The sequence below is a fragment of the Lipotes vexillifer genome, unplaced genomic scaffold (assembly GCF_000442215.2).
Source record: "Lipotes vexillifer unplaced genomic scaffold, Lipotes_vexillifer_v1.1 scaffold624, whole genome shotgun sequence".
In the NCBI taxonomy this organism is placed as follows: domain Eukaryota; kingdom Metazoa; phylum Chordata; class Mammalia; order Artiodactyla; family Lipotidae; genus Lipotes; species Lipotes vexillifer.
The window spans coordinates 41,903-59,817 of record NW_006771007.1 but is presented as its reverse complement, the minus strand read 5'-3'; the positions used below and the strand labels follow the sequence as shown (position 1 = coordinate 59,817).

At 45.1% G+C, this 17,915-nt stretch overlaps 1 protein-coding gene and 1 non-coding gene across 2 annotated transcripts in view; one reads left to right on the top strand and one right to left on the bottom strand.

The window, feature by feature from the left end:
* ITIH6 (inter-alpha-trypsin inhibitor heavy chain family member 6) overlaps positions 1 to 17,915 on the bottom strand; it is a 41,651-nt gene that overhangs the window by 5,059 nt on the left and 18,677 nt on the right. Inside the window, 8 exon segments of the mRNA XM_007446472.1 lie at positions 8,495 to 8,530; positions 10,008 to 10,100; positions 12,326 to 13,366; positions 13,369 to 13,415; positions 13,417 to 14,171; positions 14,173 to 14,366; positions 15,094 to 15,253; positions 16,247 to 16,255. Coding sequence (XP_007446534.1) covers positions 8,495 to 8,530; positions 10,008 to 10,100; positions 12,326 to 13,366; positions 13,369 to 13,415; positions 13,417 to 14,171; positions 14,173 to 14,366; positions 15,094 to 15,253; positions 16,247 to 16,255 — 2,335 coding nt within the window.
* TRNAG-CCC (transfer RNA glycine (anticodon CCC)) lies at positions 17,240 to 17,312 on the top strand. Its single transcript has one exon. It is a non-coding gene; the product is annotated as a tRNA-Gly (tRNA).

Below are 17,915 nucleotides of genomic sequence, written 5' to 3'. Positions count from 1 at the left end.
TCCTTTACCAAAATCCCGCCTCTTATAATTCAAAACCTGGGGAACCAGAAAACTCTCCTGACATTTTAGATGATCCCCCTTCTAAGCTCTCCCATCTCTCAGGGAGAAACCTAGCTCCTCCTCCTGACAGTATCCCTACTTCTCCAGAGCCACCTACTTCTCTTGCTCCCTCTGACTGACCCCAAACTGCACCTCCTTATGTCCCACCAGACCCTCCATTACCCCAAGAGAGGCTAGTTCTTCTTGGGTAACTCGCAGTGGAGCTTCCTATCACCCAGGATCAGGGAAACTATGCCCTCTTAGGGAAGTGGCAAATGGAGAAGGGACAATCAGAGTACATGTGCCCTTCTCTTTAACTGACTTAGCCCAATGCAAACAGAAACGGGGCCAATTTTTTGAAGACCCTAGTAAGTTTGTTGAAGGGTTTCATGACTTAACTTGGAAGGATGTCCAAGTAATTATATCTATTTGCTGTACTCCTGAGGAAAAACAGAGAATCTGGACAGCAGCCCAGGGACATGCCAACCAGCTTGCCAGACACCAACCCAAACATTATGCTATGGGTGGAGATGCAGTCCCAAATCAGGAACCCCCTTGAAATTATAATTTGCAGGCAGGAACAGAAGCCAGGAAGCATATGCTCCAATGTGTATTGGAAGGGATGAGAAAGTGTATCAAAAAGTCAGTTAACTATGAAAAGGTTAAAGGAGTGACCCAAGAAGAAGAAGAAAATCCAGCCCTCTTTCATGGGCAGCTTGTGGAGACTTTTAGGAAGTATACCAACATAGATCCCTCCACTTCTGAAAGTCAGCCCCTGCTGGGACAACACAACACTTTATTAGTCAGTCCACCCTTGATATTAAATGGAAACTCCAAAGATTACAATTAGCCCTACAAACACCCATGCCCCAACTCCTAGATGTGGCATTTGGGGTATTTAATAATCGAGATCAAGCTGAGAAGGAAGAGAGAACCCAACATGAGAAAAGACAGGCCAGGGCTCATGCAAAACTGATAGGTGTTTCTGTCAGCCATGCCTTGCAACCTCAGGACAACCCAAGGGGGCCAAGAAAGTCCAACTCTCCATCTGAAGGTAAGACTAACAAGGGGGAATGCTACAAATGTAGGTCAACTGGCCACTGGGCCCAAGATTGCCATAAAGAGCCCCCCAGGCCATGCCCAACCTGCAAACAAATAGGTGATTGGAAGAGGGACTGCCCTCAGTCCCAAAGAAGAAGGGGGGCTCCTGCTCCCAAGATGGCCATGCTCGACCACTGAGGTGGGCTGGGGATTCTGGTGGCTCCCCGCAATGAGATGTCTATCTCCATCGAGGAGCCCTGGGTAGTCCTTTACGTGGCAGGTAAGAAGATTGATTTTTTAATTGATGTGGGAGCCACTCACTCTGTCTTAATTTTTCACACTAGACCTCTTTCCTCCAAAAGCTGTACTGTGACTGGTGTTGATGAAAAGCTTAGCACCCATTGCTTTACTGGGCCTCTCACTTGCCAATTTAAGCAGTGGTTGATTTCGCATGGCTTTTTAGTTGTACCTGAGTGTCCCACCCCACTACTGAGGAGAGACCTTCTGAGCTCCCTCAGGGCCATACTCCATTTAGGAGGTCCCGAGCAGCCCCTTATCTTGACTCAGACTAAAACAGACCAACTGGAAGAGCAAGGTCCTATTCCCAGCCATATTCTACAAGCAGTGGACATTTCAGTATGGGACAAAGGAATCCATGGAAGGGCCATAAATGCCCAACTGTAAGAATTAGTCATAGACCAGAAGCTGCCTACTCTAACAAGAGACAATACCCTATAAAGTTGGAAGTGAAGAAGAGTTTACAACCCCTCGTAGATAAATTCTTAACGCATGGCCTCTTGGTGCCCTGCCAGTCTCCATGCAATACTCCTATTAGGCTAGTTGTTAAGCCAAATGGGGAATATAGGATGGTACAAGACCTTAGAGCAGTAAATGATGCAGTGGTCCCTATACATCCCCTCATGGCCAATCCTTATAACATATTAGCCCAAATCCCTGAGGACACTAAATGGTTTATTGTACTTGACCTCAAGGATGCCTTTTTTTTGCATCCCAGTTCATCCCTCATCACAATATCTATTTGCCTTCTAGTGGGCTAACCCCGACTCAGGCCAAATGCAACAATATACCTGGACAGCATTGCATCAGGGGTTTTGGGACAGTCCACACTTTTTCACCGAAGCCCTAGGAAAGGAACTAAGGGAAATACACATGAAAGAAGGGGCTATTATACAGTATATAGACGATATATTAATATGTATTCCCTCCATGGAGGCCTCAGATCAAAATACCATTGAAGTCCTTAATATCCTTGGGGCCTGGGGTTACAGAGTCTCTCAGATAAAGGCACAAATCTCAAAACAACAAGTTAAATATCTGGGATATATTATAAACCCTGGAAGTAGACAGTTATCTCCAGATAAAAAACAAGCTATATTAGGCCTAAGCGCACCAAAGACAAAGAAACATCTCTGTACCTTTTTGGGCATGACAGGATTTTGTAGAATTTGGATTCCAGGATTAAGGCTAATGGCTAAGCCCCTATATGAAGACACCAAAGGCCCAGATACAGAACTATTACTTTGGAATGGGGAATAAGAAAAGGCTTTTTAATGATATCAAGCAGGTCCTCACCAGAGACCCTGCTCTGGGTCTCCCCAATTTGAAAAGCCATTCATCTTGTACGTGGCTGAAAAGCAGGGGAAAACTTTTGGTGTCCTTATACAGAATCTAGGGGAAGTTCCTCAGCCTATAGGGTACTTTTCCAAGCAACTAGACTCCATGGCCCGAGGTTGGCCTGGCTGCCTCCAGGCAGTAGCTGCCACTGCTTTATTAGTGGAAGAAGCCAACAAGCTCGCCTTTGGACAGCCACTGGAAGTCCAGACCCCTCATCAAGTGCAAGGGATTCTAGATATAAAAGGCCACAATTGGCTAACTGGAGGCCATCTTATTAAGTACCAGGCTTTGCTCCTTGACTCCCCAGATCTAACCCTCAAAACTTGCCACACTTTTAATGCCACTACACTAATGTCCGCCAAAAGCCCAGAGCTAACACATTCTTGCCTCAAAACCCTTGACCAGGTCTATGCCTATAGGTCTGACCTAACAGACCAGGCCATAGAAAACCCTGAGAAAGAATGGTTTACTGATGGCAGTAGTTTCATTAAAGATGGAGTTAGGAGGGCAGGGTATGCTGTTGTGAGCATGCATAGTGTCATAGAAGCAAAACCTTTGCCACCTAACACCTCAGCCCAAAAGGCTGAACTGATAGCTCTAACCCAAGCCTTAATCCTAGGGGAAGGAAAGATTGTAAATATATACACTGACTCAAAATATGCCTTCCTTGTTTTACATGACCACACAGCTGTCTGCAAAGAGTGAGGACTCCTAAATGCAAGAAATTTCCCTATAAAATATAGGGCTGAGATTTTACATCTCATAGATGTCGTTCAAAAACCAAAACAGATAACAGTCATTCACTGCCACTGGCACCAAAAGGGAACTTCTCAAATTTCCCAAGGAAACAACAGGGCAGATCGGGAAACAAAGAAAGCAGTCTTGATGCCCATAACCGAAATGGCATTAATCCCATCTCTTACCCCTTCTAACGTTATACCCAGGTACTCAACTTCCAAAGAGAACTGGGCATGAGACAGAGGAGGAACTAAGGGAATGGATGGCTCGTGGCACATAGATCAGAAATTGCTCATACCTCTCTCTGACCAATGGAAAATTATTATAGGGCTACATGATTCTCTCCATCTGGGGAGAGATGCAATGTTTATAATTGTTTTCCGTCTTTTTACAGGGAAAAGGCTCCCAGAGACAATTAAAAGAGTTACTTGAGCCTGTGCCCTTTGTGCCACCCATAATCCAGGAGGCAACTTCAAGCCTCCCCCTCTTGTTAACCCAGTCCAGCGATGTAGGACTTAACCAGGAGAGGGCTGGCAAATAGATTTCACTCAGATGCTCTCTTTCCAGGATTTCAAATACTTACTAGTCTTTATAGATACTTTTACTGGATGGATAGAGGCCTTCCCTACTAGGACAGAGAAGTCAACTGAAGTGGCTAAGGCTCTCCTAAAGGAAAGTATTCCTAGATTCAGGTTGCCCTGTCACCTTCAGAGTGACAATGGACCTTTGTTTGTAGCAAAGATCACTCAACAGCTTTTTCAGGCTTTAGGGATTAAATACAACCTCCGTTCATCCTGGAGACCGCAGTCTTCAGGAAAAATGGAACAGGCTAATCATACTCTAAAGAAAACCTTGGACAAACTCCATCAGTAAAGGTCAGAGTGGTGGTATTGCATGCTGCCAATAGCCCTCTTAAGGGTCAGAGAAACCCCTAAAACAACCACTAAGTTAAGCCCTTTTGAAATGACATACAGAAGGACATTCCTTACTCTGGACATGCTAACTGACCCAGAAACCCAGGTTCATCTTAAATGCATTATAAACCTAGGCCAGGTGCAGAGGCTATACAAGAGCCTGGCAACAGAGTACAGCCCTCTCCAGATGACAGTCCCAGTCACTCTGTTGTAAAACCTGGAGATTGGGAACTTTTAAAGACCTGGAAAAATGAGTCCCCTGGTCATCAGCTACTCGCAAAATGGAGAGGTCCTTACCAAGTCCTGCTGAGCACTCCTATAGCTGTTAAACTCCAGGGGGTCACCAGCTGGGTTCATCTGTCCAGGATTAAACCTGTTTCCACTGATATGTTACAAGAACCTGAAGACCCACATTCCAGCCATTCCTGTGAATCCACCCCTTCCTCTGAGTCTCCACAGGATCTGGAGGACCCAGGAAAGCCTGAAAATTCCAGGTGGATGAATGAACATCTCCAAGACCTGAAGCTTTTATTTGAAAAGGACAAAAAGACTTCTTAGACCCTAGGCTAAGTACCCATAGCCACTATCTTCCTTCTTGCCTTCCTGTACTCCAATCCACTTACAGAATAATTGATAGGCTCTGGTATATTTAGATAACTATTGTCTTCTTTGCTCTCACCTTTGCTCTTGGAATTTACTAAACTTCTCTGCCCAGGCTAGGTGATTTAAATATGACTCTGACTGGTGCTACTATGAAGCCTTAGCTTTTCTATGCCTATTTCCCTTATCCACAGGATGGACAGCAACTCTGGTTCGCATTGCACAAACTCTTGCTTCCTCCACTCTATTGACGGAATACTGGATTTGTTTACTCTGAGCTAAGTCCATTGTGGACCAGAGCAACCCTCTTGTCCATCTTGTGAGGAATTATAGCCAAGTTCCTGATGGAAAATGGTCTTCTACCAGAGACCCAAGGCTCAGAACAGTAATGTACGGAGTCAGAATTGTTCATTTTCCTACTGAAGAAAATTCTAATGTCTCTTGCCTAACCCTCCCCTTAGCAACAGAAGGAGAATATGAAGTCAAACTGGGAGGACAAAGAACTGGCATTAAAGCACCTCAGCATTTTATAATGCCCCCCCAAGCCAGAATTCCAGTTACTTATTTGTGCTCAAACTCTAACTCGCTACCCAAAGGAAGAACGATCCACACAGGAGAAGCAGATAGTAGGACAGATGTGGATGGAACGGGTTGGATTTGTAGCTGGAGAAATTTTCCATAACAATAGAATTGGATGGCTAGGTCTTTTTTTTTTTTTTAAAAAAAACATCTTTATTGGAGTATAATTGCTTTACAATTTTGTGTTAATTTCTGCTGTATAACAAAGTGAATCAGCCATATGTACACATATATCCCCCATATCCCCTCCCTCTTGAGCCTCCCTCCCACCCTCCCTATCCCAACCCTCTAGGTGGTCACAAAGCACCGAGCTGATCTCCCTGTGCTATGCAGCTGCTTCCCACTAGCTACCTATTTTACATTTGGTAGTTTATATATGTCAATGCTACTCTCACTTCATCCCAGCTTACGCTTCCCCCACCGGATGGCTAGGTTTTAAAACTTTGGGTGAATTAGTCTACCGTGCCCTGCCAGGATACATTTTCATATGCCAGGTAGATAAAAAACCATGCACCACTAATTGCCTACAAAATAACTCCATGCCCATACAGTGTATGCTGGGAACCTTGATTACCCCTTTCTTAATCCACTCCTTAAACGAATCCAAGCACTGCGCCACTTCATTAAATCTGTTCACACAATTAACTCAGAGATTTACCTGGTGGCATCCCAGATGGAGATGCCTATTTCTTTGGGTATACATTGTTACCATGGTGGGGAGTAGCCGCCCACCATCACGTCCTTCGAAACTTGTCTCATACTATTTCTACCATAGGTAACAGTACTTCTAACTCTCTCACTAATTTACAGAAGTCTCTAGATTCGCTGGCCAAAGTGGTACTTGACAACCGACTGGCCCTGGATTATCTGTTGGCAGAACAAGGAGGGGTACGTGCAGTTGCCAACACTTCTTGTTGCACATACATTAACACCTCTTCCCAGGTAGAGACCAACATTGAGAAAATTTGACAACAAGCCACCTGGCTTCAGCAGACAATTAACCACCAATCCTCGCTATTATGGTTGGGAAAATTGAAAACTGGTTCTCCAGCTTGTTTTCCTGGATCCCACAAGATATTAAAACCTTTCTAATGCACTGTGATAATCTAAGTGGGAGGGAAGTCCAAAATGGGAGGGGATATCTGTATGCGTATGGCTGATTAATTTTGTTGTGTAGTGGAGGCTAACACAACATTGTAAAGCAACCATACTCCAATAAAAATTAATTAAAAAGAGAAAGGGATTTAAAAAATGTAACAGGAAGTGGCTTTAAAAGTAAAAGTATAATAATATTCTTAAAATAAATTAAAAATAGAATTAATATTAGATTCTAATTAAGTTCACTCAAAAGATAAATTAAATTAATTAATTAATTAATTTTTTGGTATACACAGTTGTTTCCTTTATTGGTTCTAGTAATTATAATTACATGTATGCATTAGAGTTCTTTAATCTTAAAAACTTTAATTTCTAGTGATAAGTAAGAATTAAGCAATTGTGAACTGTCATGCCTTCCTATACCAGCATTCTTTTTTTTAAATTAATTTTTATTGGAGTATGGCTGCTTTACAATGTTGTGTAAAAATAAAATCATGAACCAAAGAAAAAGAACCTCTCTGATGGGAGGTTTCCTTTTTCTTATAACCTTCCTTGTTTCAGCCATACTTATTTATGTTATATTTTGCCTAGTGCTCTGTTGTCTTCCATACTGTTGCAAATTTGCAACCAAGACCTTTCAGTCCAAGAAGGAGACCTGGAACCAACAGGTTCAGAACTTCCATTTTAGAAATAGAGAAATATACTAAAATTTTAAGCCTGAGATTAACAAAGATATGCTGACCTTGTATAACCAACTTCCCACCCTTGCTTGAGTCTCTGATTATAGTAGTCTTTTACTAGTCTTTAGCCCCTGCTTCTCTAATCTAATTATTTAGTTTGTTTTCTCTAGGGCATCACAGGACAATGGTGGTGCAGGGACTCCAACCACTGCCCACAGCCAATCCTGCTGAAATAACAACAGAAATCACCCTGGGGCCTCTTAATGAGACAGGGCAAGAGTTCTGTGACCCCAACTAGGTAGGGTCTACAAGACCCTTGCCAGCCTGAAGAAGCTATGGAAGATAGACCTTTGTCCTTCATCTTCCCCATAAATATTTCTTGGGGGCTACTCCTCTCATGGGGTATTTGAGGCAGGAGGTAGATGCCCCCCCAGGGTAAGCTATTGGAGATTCAGTACCTGTGGACTGATACTCTAAGATGAGAATAGCAGGACAATTGAGAGAGGAGGCTGGGCCCTGCCCAGATAGAAGATAAGAGACCACATAGTTCTCATTCTCAAAGTCAAGGAGATCTTCCCAACTAGAAAGGTCCTTGGAGGTCAAAAGGGGAGTGACACCCAACTACCCATAGCCCTCTTGGGTGGAATCCATCTTGGTGCACACATTGGGAGGATTCTGAGGTATACCAAATATCGACTCTGAACCAGGCAAATAAAAATGATTGGCCAAAGGAAACCCAGAAGAAATGCCCCATATAAATGATTTAAACTACCATGAGGGCGTTACTCTCTTTCTGAGTCCGCCCGTGTCTATCCACATGTACTGTCTCTTTTTCCTTCTAATAAATACTTTACTTGTTTCACTACTTTCCATCTTTGTGGGAATTCTTTTCTGCAAAGCCAAAAGGCCAGGGCCACTGGTCTAGTGGCTAGGATTTGGTGCTCTCACTGCCACGACCTGACCTCAATCTCTGACTGGGAACCAAAACCCTGCTTCAAGTCACTGCATGCTGAGGTCACTTGAGATCAGAAGGAATGGGAGAGGAGGGGAGGGAAGGAGAGAGGAGAAGGTAGGAGGCCATGTCTATTTCCCCAGAGAGACAGCCCAGCCCCAGTCCTAGTGCACAAGCTGTCCTGTACTCAAACAGGACAGCGAGGGTGGCTGGCTTACCCGAGGATGAGAAGGTGAAGATGCTTGGCAATGTGCCTACAAAAGAGAGGGGGAGGGCTTCCCTGGTGGCGCAGTGGTTGAGAGTCCGCCTGCCAATGCAGGGGACACGGGTTCATGCCCCGGTCCAGGAAGATCCCACATGCCGCAGAGCGGCTAGGCCTATGAGCCATGGCCGCTGAGCCTGCGCGTCCGGAGCCTGTGCTCGGCAATGGGTGAGGCCACAACAGTGAGAGGCCCATGTACCGCCAAAAAAAAAAAAAAAAATGATAAGGCATATTTAGGAATAAAGCTAAATCACTGATAAAACAATGAAATCTAGAGTTGATTAAACTGTAACTTACATAATTTGTTTAAATGAATAATATGTGGACCTAAAAATGTGTTTGATTTCCCCCCAAAAAAAAAAAAAAAAAGAGGGGGACTGTGTTGGCAAGAGACTGACCCATTACATTCCTAGGTACTCTGGGGCCCCCTGGCCTCTCAGTCACATCCTCCAAAATAAACCCCAAAATCCTGAGTTCAGCATTTAAGTCTTTTCTGATATCTAGTCCCTGCCTAGCTCTCCAGGCTTCTCTGCATGCTCCAGCCCAACTGAACTGACTATTCTTATGACTGCCCTGCCTTATCTTGCTAGTGACCCTTTGCTTCTGTTTTTTCCTGCCACCTGGAATGTTCTCCTTCCTTTAGCTACTAAGGATCAATTTCTAGTTATTCTTCCAGGCCACCTCAAATGTTATTTTCTCTTGCTCTCTGCCTGTGGTAGGTAGAATTCTAAGATGCCCCCCAAGATTCCCCAGTATACACACCCTGTAAAATCCTCAGGGTGTGATATGGTGAGTTATCACTCCCATAAATAGGTCATGGTATGTGGTGCAGTTGATGAAATAAGGAGATTATCCAAGTGGGCATGACCTAATCACATGAGCCCTTTAAATCTGGGTCTGGAGATCAGAGGCAGAGATGTCAGAGGGATTTGAAGTATGAGAAGGATTTAACAGGAGGGAGATTCTCCATGGCTGTCTTTGGAAGATGGACGGGGCCACGTGGTAAGGAATGCAGGAAGCCTCTAGGACCTGAAAGTGGCCCCAGGGGCCTCTAGAAGCTGAGAGTGACTGCTAGCCAACAATCAGAAAAAAACAAAAAAAACAAAGAAAACAAAAGAAACCCCAAAAAATCCCACAGCGATCTCAGTCTTAATACAAAGAACTGAATTCTGCCAACAACCTGAACGAATGTGGAAGGCAATGAGAGCTCAGTCTGATAGACACCCTGATTTTTGTCTTATGAAATCCTGAGCAGAGAACATAACTAACTCTTGCCTAGACTTCTGGCCCATAGAACTGTGAGATAATTAATGGGAGTGTTTTAAGCTACTAAGTTTGTGGTAATTTATTATGCAGCAATGGAAAATTAATATATTGCCCCTCCTCTGGGCTCACACAATGCCTGTGAAAATTCTAACTGAATGGAAATGAAAGCTCAGGGATCTTTGTCAGGGGAGCTCTTTGTTCACTTTTTGCTAGCCCTGCAGAACTTCCCTGAGATTCCATGCTGTCTCCAGCTCCTCCCAGAATCTCCTCAGAATTGCTGTCCCAATGTGGATTTTCTGCCAAGTGTAAAAGAAATAAGAGAAATCCTTCACACTCTGAGGGCAAAGATGTCCTCGGCCCACCAAAGGGGAGACTCTCCTTCTGACCGGGAGAGTCTTCACTGGCTTCCCAATCTGACCTGCACATTGCCAAGACTGAGACCTTATGTTCTCCATAGTACCTTAGTCTTTCAAGCTCAGTTATGTTCAAAATTCTTTCTTATAGCATTTCTGCATGCATTCATGTGATCATTTATTTATTCATTCAGGCACTGTTCAAGCATCAGGGATATGGTGGTGAAAAAGTCAGTCATGATTTCTGACCTGGTGAAGCTCATATTTTGGTTGGGAAGGCAGGCATGAATGAAATTATAATTACCAATGGTGACAAATGCTATAAGAAAAAAGAACAGATTGATGGAGGGAGTTGCAGATCCTTGACATAGTCTGGGGCAGTAGGAAGGGGTGAGAAGGACATTTGACCTGAGATTTAAGGCATGAGCTGGAGTTTGAGTGGCAATGTAAGAGATGAGAGTGGTAGGTAGGGAGCAGGGCAAGGCAGGTCAGAGCAATTTTCAAGCAGGGGGAATAGCTTGGAAGAGGTTCCTGAGTGGAGGCAGGGATGGGGGTAAGGCCCACTGGAGGAACAGGAGGCCACTGGGGCTTGAGTTCAGAGGGTGAGTGGGAGAAGGTGAGGTCAGAGAGGTATGGGATAGAGGGTAGATCATGCAGGGCCTTGAAGCTCATAAAGAGGACTTTGGACTTTATTCTAGGTATGATAGGAAACCCTTGAGAGGAGTTAAGTAGGGAAGGGACATGAAGTGATCTATGTTTTTAAACAATCACTTTGGGCTTCCCTGGTGGCACAGTGGTTAGGAATCCGCCTGCCAATGCAGGGGTCATGGGTTCGAGCCCTGGTCTGGGAGGATCCCACATGCCACAGAGCAGCTAAGGCTGTGCGCCACAAATACTGAGCCTGTGCTCTAGAGCCTGCGAGCCACAACTACTGAGCCTGTGTGCTGCAACTACTGAAGCCCATACACCTAGAACCCGTGCTCCGCAACAAGAGAGGCCACTGCTATGAGAAGCCCATGCACCACAATGAGGAGTGGCCCCCACTCGCCACAGCTAGAGAGAGCCCACGTGCAGCAATGATGACCCAACACAGCCAAAAGTAAAAATAAAATAAAATAAATTTATATAAAAATAAATGATCCCTTCGGCTGCTGTGGGAGAATGGCCAAGAGAATATCTCAAGAGAGAGAGCAAGAAAACCAGTGAGGAGGCTGGAGAAGTTTTGTTGGTGAGGCACAATGGTAGTCTGCCCTAGGATAGTGACAGTTGGGGTAGTGAGAAGTGGGTGCATTTGACAAACATATTAAAGATAACAGTGTCAGGAATTGAAGATGGATGAGATATTGGGAGGGAGGGTGAAGGAGAGGGGTATATCAAGGATGTCATGCCCAAATTTCTATCTCTATGACTTATTGCCACCAACACCTGGTTCTAATCCTGCCCTACAAGGTCACCCCAGGAAATGTCACTCCTCTCAGGAAGGCGAATAGTGAAGTGGTGAATCACATTCAGCATGGGACCAGATTATGTAGGTTCAAATCTCTTACTAGCTATGTGATGTGGAACAAGTTATTTCACTTCTCTGTGCTTCAGTTTCCCCATGAGTAAGATGCAGATATTAAGAGTTTTTTGGTGAGGGTTAAATGAGGACTACAAGTACAATATGTAGAGCAATACCTGCACATAGGAAGAGCTAAAAAATGTAAACTGTTATTATTTCACCGTCTTTGGGAAATTTAAAGACAACTGTCAGCATCTTCCCCAATTTTTATATCCCTTTCATTAAGCAGGGCTGTTCATAGAGCACAAAAGAACCAATCAGAGCTGACTGGCCTAGTGATGCTCCAATTTATAACCCCACATCCCTTCTCTGCTTGGGAAGCATGAGCAATTCTCTTGTCCAACAAAGCAAATGTCAAAGCCATAGCTTGGCCAGTTCATTTCTGTGCATTCCCCAGTCTTAACATCCCTTCTCTCCCAGGGCCTCTAATTATGTGCCTATGTGCTGAGGCCCAGAGAAGTTAAGTAGTTGGTTCAAAGTCTCAAAGTAAGCAAGCAAGCAGTTTGAATCACAAGAATCTGCACAAGCTTTGTATACTTCTAGCTCCTGGTTCCCTCTATTCATACTGCCCCCCCTTGTGGCTTGACCTCTTGCCTACGGCACTCACCATCTTTGTCAGGAGTGAGGAAGGTATAGAAAGCCGGTGGGTTCAAGGACTCCACAAATTTGGACTCCTCCATTGACTCAGACAGCAGCTGTAGCTCCTCAGGGATAAGGAGCAGGATGACCGCCTCAGGGAGGATGCTAGAAGGCAGCAAGACTGGCAGGTTTGGGGGGTTGCCTTCTGGCATAGGCCTGGAGCTGTTGGGTAGGCCCATTGTTGGGACTCCTGACACAGATGGTCCCAGAATTTTCCTGGTGCATTGGGGCTCTGGCAACAGCTCATGCTGATGCCAGAGCCTTCCAGGGGGCAGGGTGGGGTGAAAGAGAGTAGGGAGGGGCTCTCCAAGGACAGAAATTGTCATGGAACTGCTGGGACTTGTAGGACTTGAGATAGTGCTCGGAAGTATGCTAAGGCTCTGAGGAGGTGGGGACCTGAGTTTGTCAGGTCTGGAGGGTAATGAGATTTTGGGTTTATTGGGGATTGTTGTCTTAGGTTTGGAAAGTGATAAGCTTAGGGGAGTTTGATGAGGTGGGGCACTAGGTTTAAGAGGTGATGGGATTTTAGGGGTCTTGGGTAAGAGGATCCCAGGTTTAGGGTACGGCAGGTTGTTTGGGGTCTTAGGAGCAGGAACCCTTGCTCTGGTGTGTGATGGGTATTTGACAAACTGATGTGTGGAGACTCCAGCCCTGGACTGTGACAGGCTTTTGGGTGACTGTGATGTAAGTACCCCAGGTTGAGGGTGTGATGGGGCATCTAGTTTAGGTTGTGATGGAGAACCAGGTTTGGAATGCAGCAGAGTAACATGTTTCATAGAGCCACCTTTGGGCTGAGCTGGGGTGCTAGGATTCAGAGGTGGGACTTGTGTCTTGGAATTCATGGGTAATAGGGTACCAGAATTCTGATGTAATGGCGTGCTGGGCTTAAGAAGCAATAGGCCACCAGAATTTGAGGGCACAATGGCAGCAGGTGGTATCCTAAATGTTGGCTGAGCCAAGTTGCCAGAATCCTGTTGTGCTGGAATTTGGGGCTTTGGTGTGTGAGGGTAGATGGGGTACTAGGGCTCTGACCCAGTGGCTCCACCTCCTTGGAACTGGGCAGGAGTAGTTGAGGATAAGTAGAACTTTGGTTTCACAAGCCTTGATTTGGGAGAAACCTTGGGAACCAAGACTGGCTGGGCTGTGCCTGCCCTTAGGCCATGACTGCTGGTGGATGAGGGCATGATGGTGCCTAGTCCATCTGCGGTGAAAGTCTGTTTCCTGACTTCTTCAGTGGCTTCTTTGGGCTGCACCATGACCAGTGATGTCAGAGGTGTGACAAAATCTTATTCAAAGGACAGGTTGAGGACTTTGGAAGCCAGCAGGTGGTGAGTGCTGGCACCGTGAGCTTGGAAGTGTGCCTCCAGCAGCTCTCCAGAGGTGACATTGGCCCAGAGGCAGCATATGAAGTGGGCTACATTGGGGGCTGGCTCCCCTGGGCAACCAAAGACCTTCTGGCTGCTGTTGGTGGCCATCTCACTGTGGCAGGCCCCGAGAAGCCGACCCCTGGGGCCACGGGTCGCCAGGTAGATGTCCAGTTCCTGCTCTCCTGGTTGCACTTGGCCTGCTACCACCGGCTCCGAACCACCAAAGTAGTTGGGGAAAAATGCTCAAGAAGAGGCCCCAATCAATCCACCTAGGTAGTCCAGATGCACATCTACCAGCAAAGGCATGGAGGTCTCTTCATAGAGGCCCTCCAGCTGTAGGGCTGTGTTGGTGTCCTCATATATGCACCAGGATGCTCCTTGGTTCTCCAGGGACAAGTGACGCAGCAGTGGGAAGTCAGCATCATCCCCAAAGGCCAAGCTGACCTTGGGACACTCTGTTGTCCAGTGCCTGACGGATGTTGGAGAGGATCACACTGGGAGTTGTTACTCCAGCCATGGGCTCCCCATCTGTCAGGAAGATAATGAGAGGGATCCTCCCCACACTGTGGCCCCTCCCAGGTTCCTGGTTTCTATGGTTCAGCACTGAAGTAGCTGTCAGCAGAGCTGCATTGATGTCAGTCCCTAATTGGAGAGCAGACTGTGAGACCACTTTTTCTAGTAACTTCTACCCACACTGGACACACTGGGTACCTCACCAACCTCCCAGGCAGAGTCATATCTCCTTATCTTTGCTCACACTGTTTCCGCTGCTTATCCTTCCCAAATCCCCACCCCCACACAGGCTCCCTGAGATCTGACAGTGGGGCCCACATGTCCTTGGTTTTTATCACTCCCTGTCTCAGACTGCTCTGACTGTTTCCTGGGGGGATGTCTCATTCTCTAGTCAGATTGGCAGATCCCCAAGGATAGCATCTCCACCTCCATGCTACAGGGGAAAAAAGGGCTGAGTTGTCAGGAGGTGGTGGGTGGGGGATACTTCAGTAATCGTCTGAGAGAGGATTGATCAGAAGCCAAAATCAGGGCAGCAGCTTGCTCAAATACTTAGAAATAAATATCTAGATTATTGATAAAAAATAACAAAAGTTTCAGCAAATTCTTTTGAGTATGTGCTTTAAAGAGGAGGAAATTCAGCCCCAAAGAGGAATGTGTCTTAAAATACATGGAGATTTAGCTGTGCTCTTTCCACTAGGCAAAGAAACACAGAAGGACAAAGGGACATATTTGTGTAAAATGTAACAGTGATATTTCAGACATTATGAGAGGTGAAGTGGATGGGTGCATGAAGGGAGGGTTTCAAGAATTTCCCATGTAACCACAGCCTGACAGTTTGGGTGGGTAGGTCTAACACAGCCAGCAGCTTCCATGTGCCCCAGGTAGTCCTTGGCACTGGGGACATTCTGGATGGTGGCCTGGATGGAGCCTCTGGCTTTCCAGACACTAACTGTGTCAGAAAAGATGATGTTGAAGTAGTCGCTGACCGGCAGGTTACCAAGGACCACACGCATGGCCTTTTTTTTTTTTTTTTTTTTTTTTTTTTTTTTTTTTTTTGTGGCTGCTTAGAAAACAGGTGAACCTAAGCAGGATGGAGCAAATTGTCTCTCCTGGAAGTTTGGAATTGGAATGAATGGATAGTAGTTATTCATTTTATAGGTCATTTGAACTGAGGACAATTAAACTCTGAGGCTGTGGCCCCCAGACATATACACAGGATACAGAAGTTAGAGAGAAAAGAAAGAAGCAGGGAGGTGAGAATCCTTATGGCTCTGGAGGAACAGAGCTAGGCAGGCAGCAGGGCCAGCTGCTTCTTTTCTTAACTGCTTTTTAGTGCTTGGCTCCAGGCACACAAGCAGCCAGACCACACTGTAATTCCTGCTCTTGGAGAGTATAAGACACTGAACAAGTCTTTGCGGTACGCGGGCCTCTCACTGTTGTGGCCTCTCCCGTTGCGGAGCACAGGCTCCGGACGCGCAGGCTCAGCGGCCATGGCTCACGGGCCCAGTCGCTCCGCGGCACGTGGGATCTTCCCGGACCGGGGCACGAACCCGCGTCCCCTGAATCGGCAGGCGGACTCTCAACCACTGCGCCACCAGGGAAGCCCTCATGGCCTTTTTAGTCTGTGGGATATAGATGATGTGAAGGAGATGGACCAAGACTTGAGGTCTTGTTCAAGACTGAAAGGCTCTTTCTATACAAGGTACTAAGTGTTGTATGGTTTTAATGTTCTCTGACTCCAGCACTTTAAGTCTAGGATTCTTAGGCCAAAACGCTCTATAGGCTCTAATGGCTCAAAGCCTAGAACTGTACTGTCCAATGGTAACTGCTAGCCACATGTAGTTATTTAAATGTAAATGTAAGTTAGTTAAAATTAAAGAAAAATTTAAAATTCTGTTTCTTCATTTGCAGTAGCCACATTTCAAGGGTTCAGTATCCTTATGTGGCCAGTAGCTACTGTACTGGACACCGTTTAGAACATTTCCATCATCAAAAAAGTTCTACTGGACAGTGGTGGTCTAGAAGGTTCAAGTTCTATGCTTTCAGAGAAATAGGATTCATGTGTTCTATGGTTTCTGAACCCATGATCAAGGATTCAATGATTCGAGGGCCCTAAAGTTTAAGAGCTTTACGACTCCAGGTATTTATAGCTACTTTTCAATGACTTTGCATGCTTTGGTTCTCTGTTCTCTCTAATCTGTTCTTCTACCTCAATTTCTGTTTCTTCCAGGCTGGTCTTCTCACCAGGCTCCAGATAACCTAGATTCTATTTCATCTCCACAACTTTTTCCTTTACTTATTCATATCTTCATAGTTCCTTCAGTTGCTCTTTCTCTGGGCAGCCCTTCCTTGATTGCCTAGTCTGATCCATGCCCTTCGCACCCAGATATTCCCTGTCCCACACTATTTGCTAACTATCTTATGTGGAATATTTTCATTCTCCATACAGATCTTGAGTCCTCTGAGAACAGGGCTTAGATTGCTACTTCCTCTTGGCTCCCTTCTCCATGACAATATTTAGTATAGGGCTATGCTCAGGGAATACAATATGTAGGTTCTGGTATTAGGGTACCATTTATAGGATACTTGCTATGATCCTGGCAGTGCAACTTTAGATGCATCAGCTCATTTCATCTTCACAGCAACACAATGAAGAAGGTACTAATATTATCCTCATTTTACAAGAGATGACATTAAGGCTCAGAGAGTGGAGTGGCTAGCTCAAGGTCACACAGCTAGTCATTGATAGACCAGGGACTCAAATCTGTATTTTGGAGGTGGTAAATCCAGTGATTTTAAGCATAATATACACCTTCAACCTTTTATAGAGGTGTGGATTCTAGAAACCACAGGAAGGACATTTGTGGCTTGCTTTTCTCTACATCTTAAACTGATAGAAGATGCCTTGAATGCTTGTAAGGGAATCAGAATCTTTCCTGCCATAAGATGAACTCAGGGGATAAGTCACACATTCTGGGATCAGGAGCTGAGCACCAGGGACTTCCCTGGTGGTCCAGTGGCTAAGACTCCTCACTCCCAATGTAGGGGGCCCTGGTTCAATCCCTGGTCAGGGAACTAGATCCCACATGCCGCAACTAAGAGTTCTCATGTGGCAATGAAGAGCCTGCATGCTGCAACTAAAAAAAAAAAAAAAAAAAAAAAGATCCCACATGCTGCAAATGAAAAGATCCCACATGCCACAAAGAAGATTCCACAAGCTGCAACTAAGACCTGGAGCAGCCAAATAAATAAATAAATAAATAAATAAATATTTAAAAAGAAAAAAGGAGCTGAGCACCATATTCCTGCTTCCATTGAGAGGGCTGACACATAAAGGATGGCCTTCCCTGAGAATCTCCTGTTATCCGGGGACAGATTACGTTTTTAAAAGTATGTTGTTTAATCTCCTATTACTTTGAGATTTTCCAGCTATCTTTCTGTTGCTGATTTCTAGTTTTATTCCATTTAGCCTGAGAGCATACTTTGTATGATTTATATTATTTTAAATTTGTTAAGGTGTGTTTTATGGCCCACAATATAGTCTGTCTTGGCAAATGTTCCACATGAGCTTGGGGCAAATGTGTATTGTGCTGTTGTTGGATGAAGTGTTGTGTAGATGTCAGTTAGATTCAATTAAATGATGGTGTTGTTCAGTTCAACAATGTCCTTATGGATTTT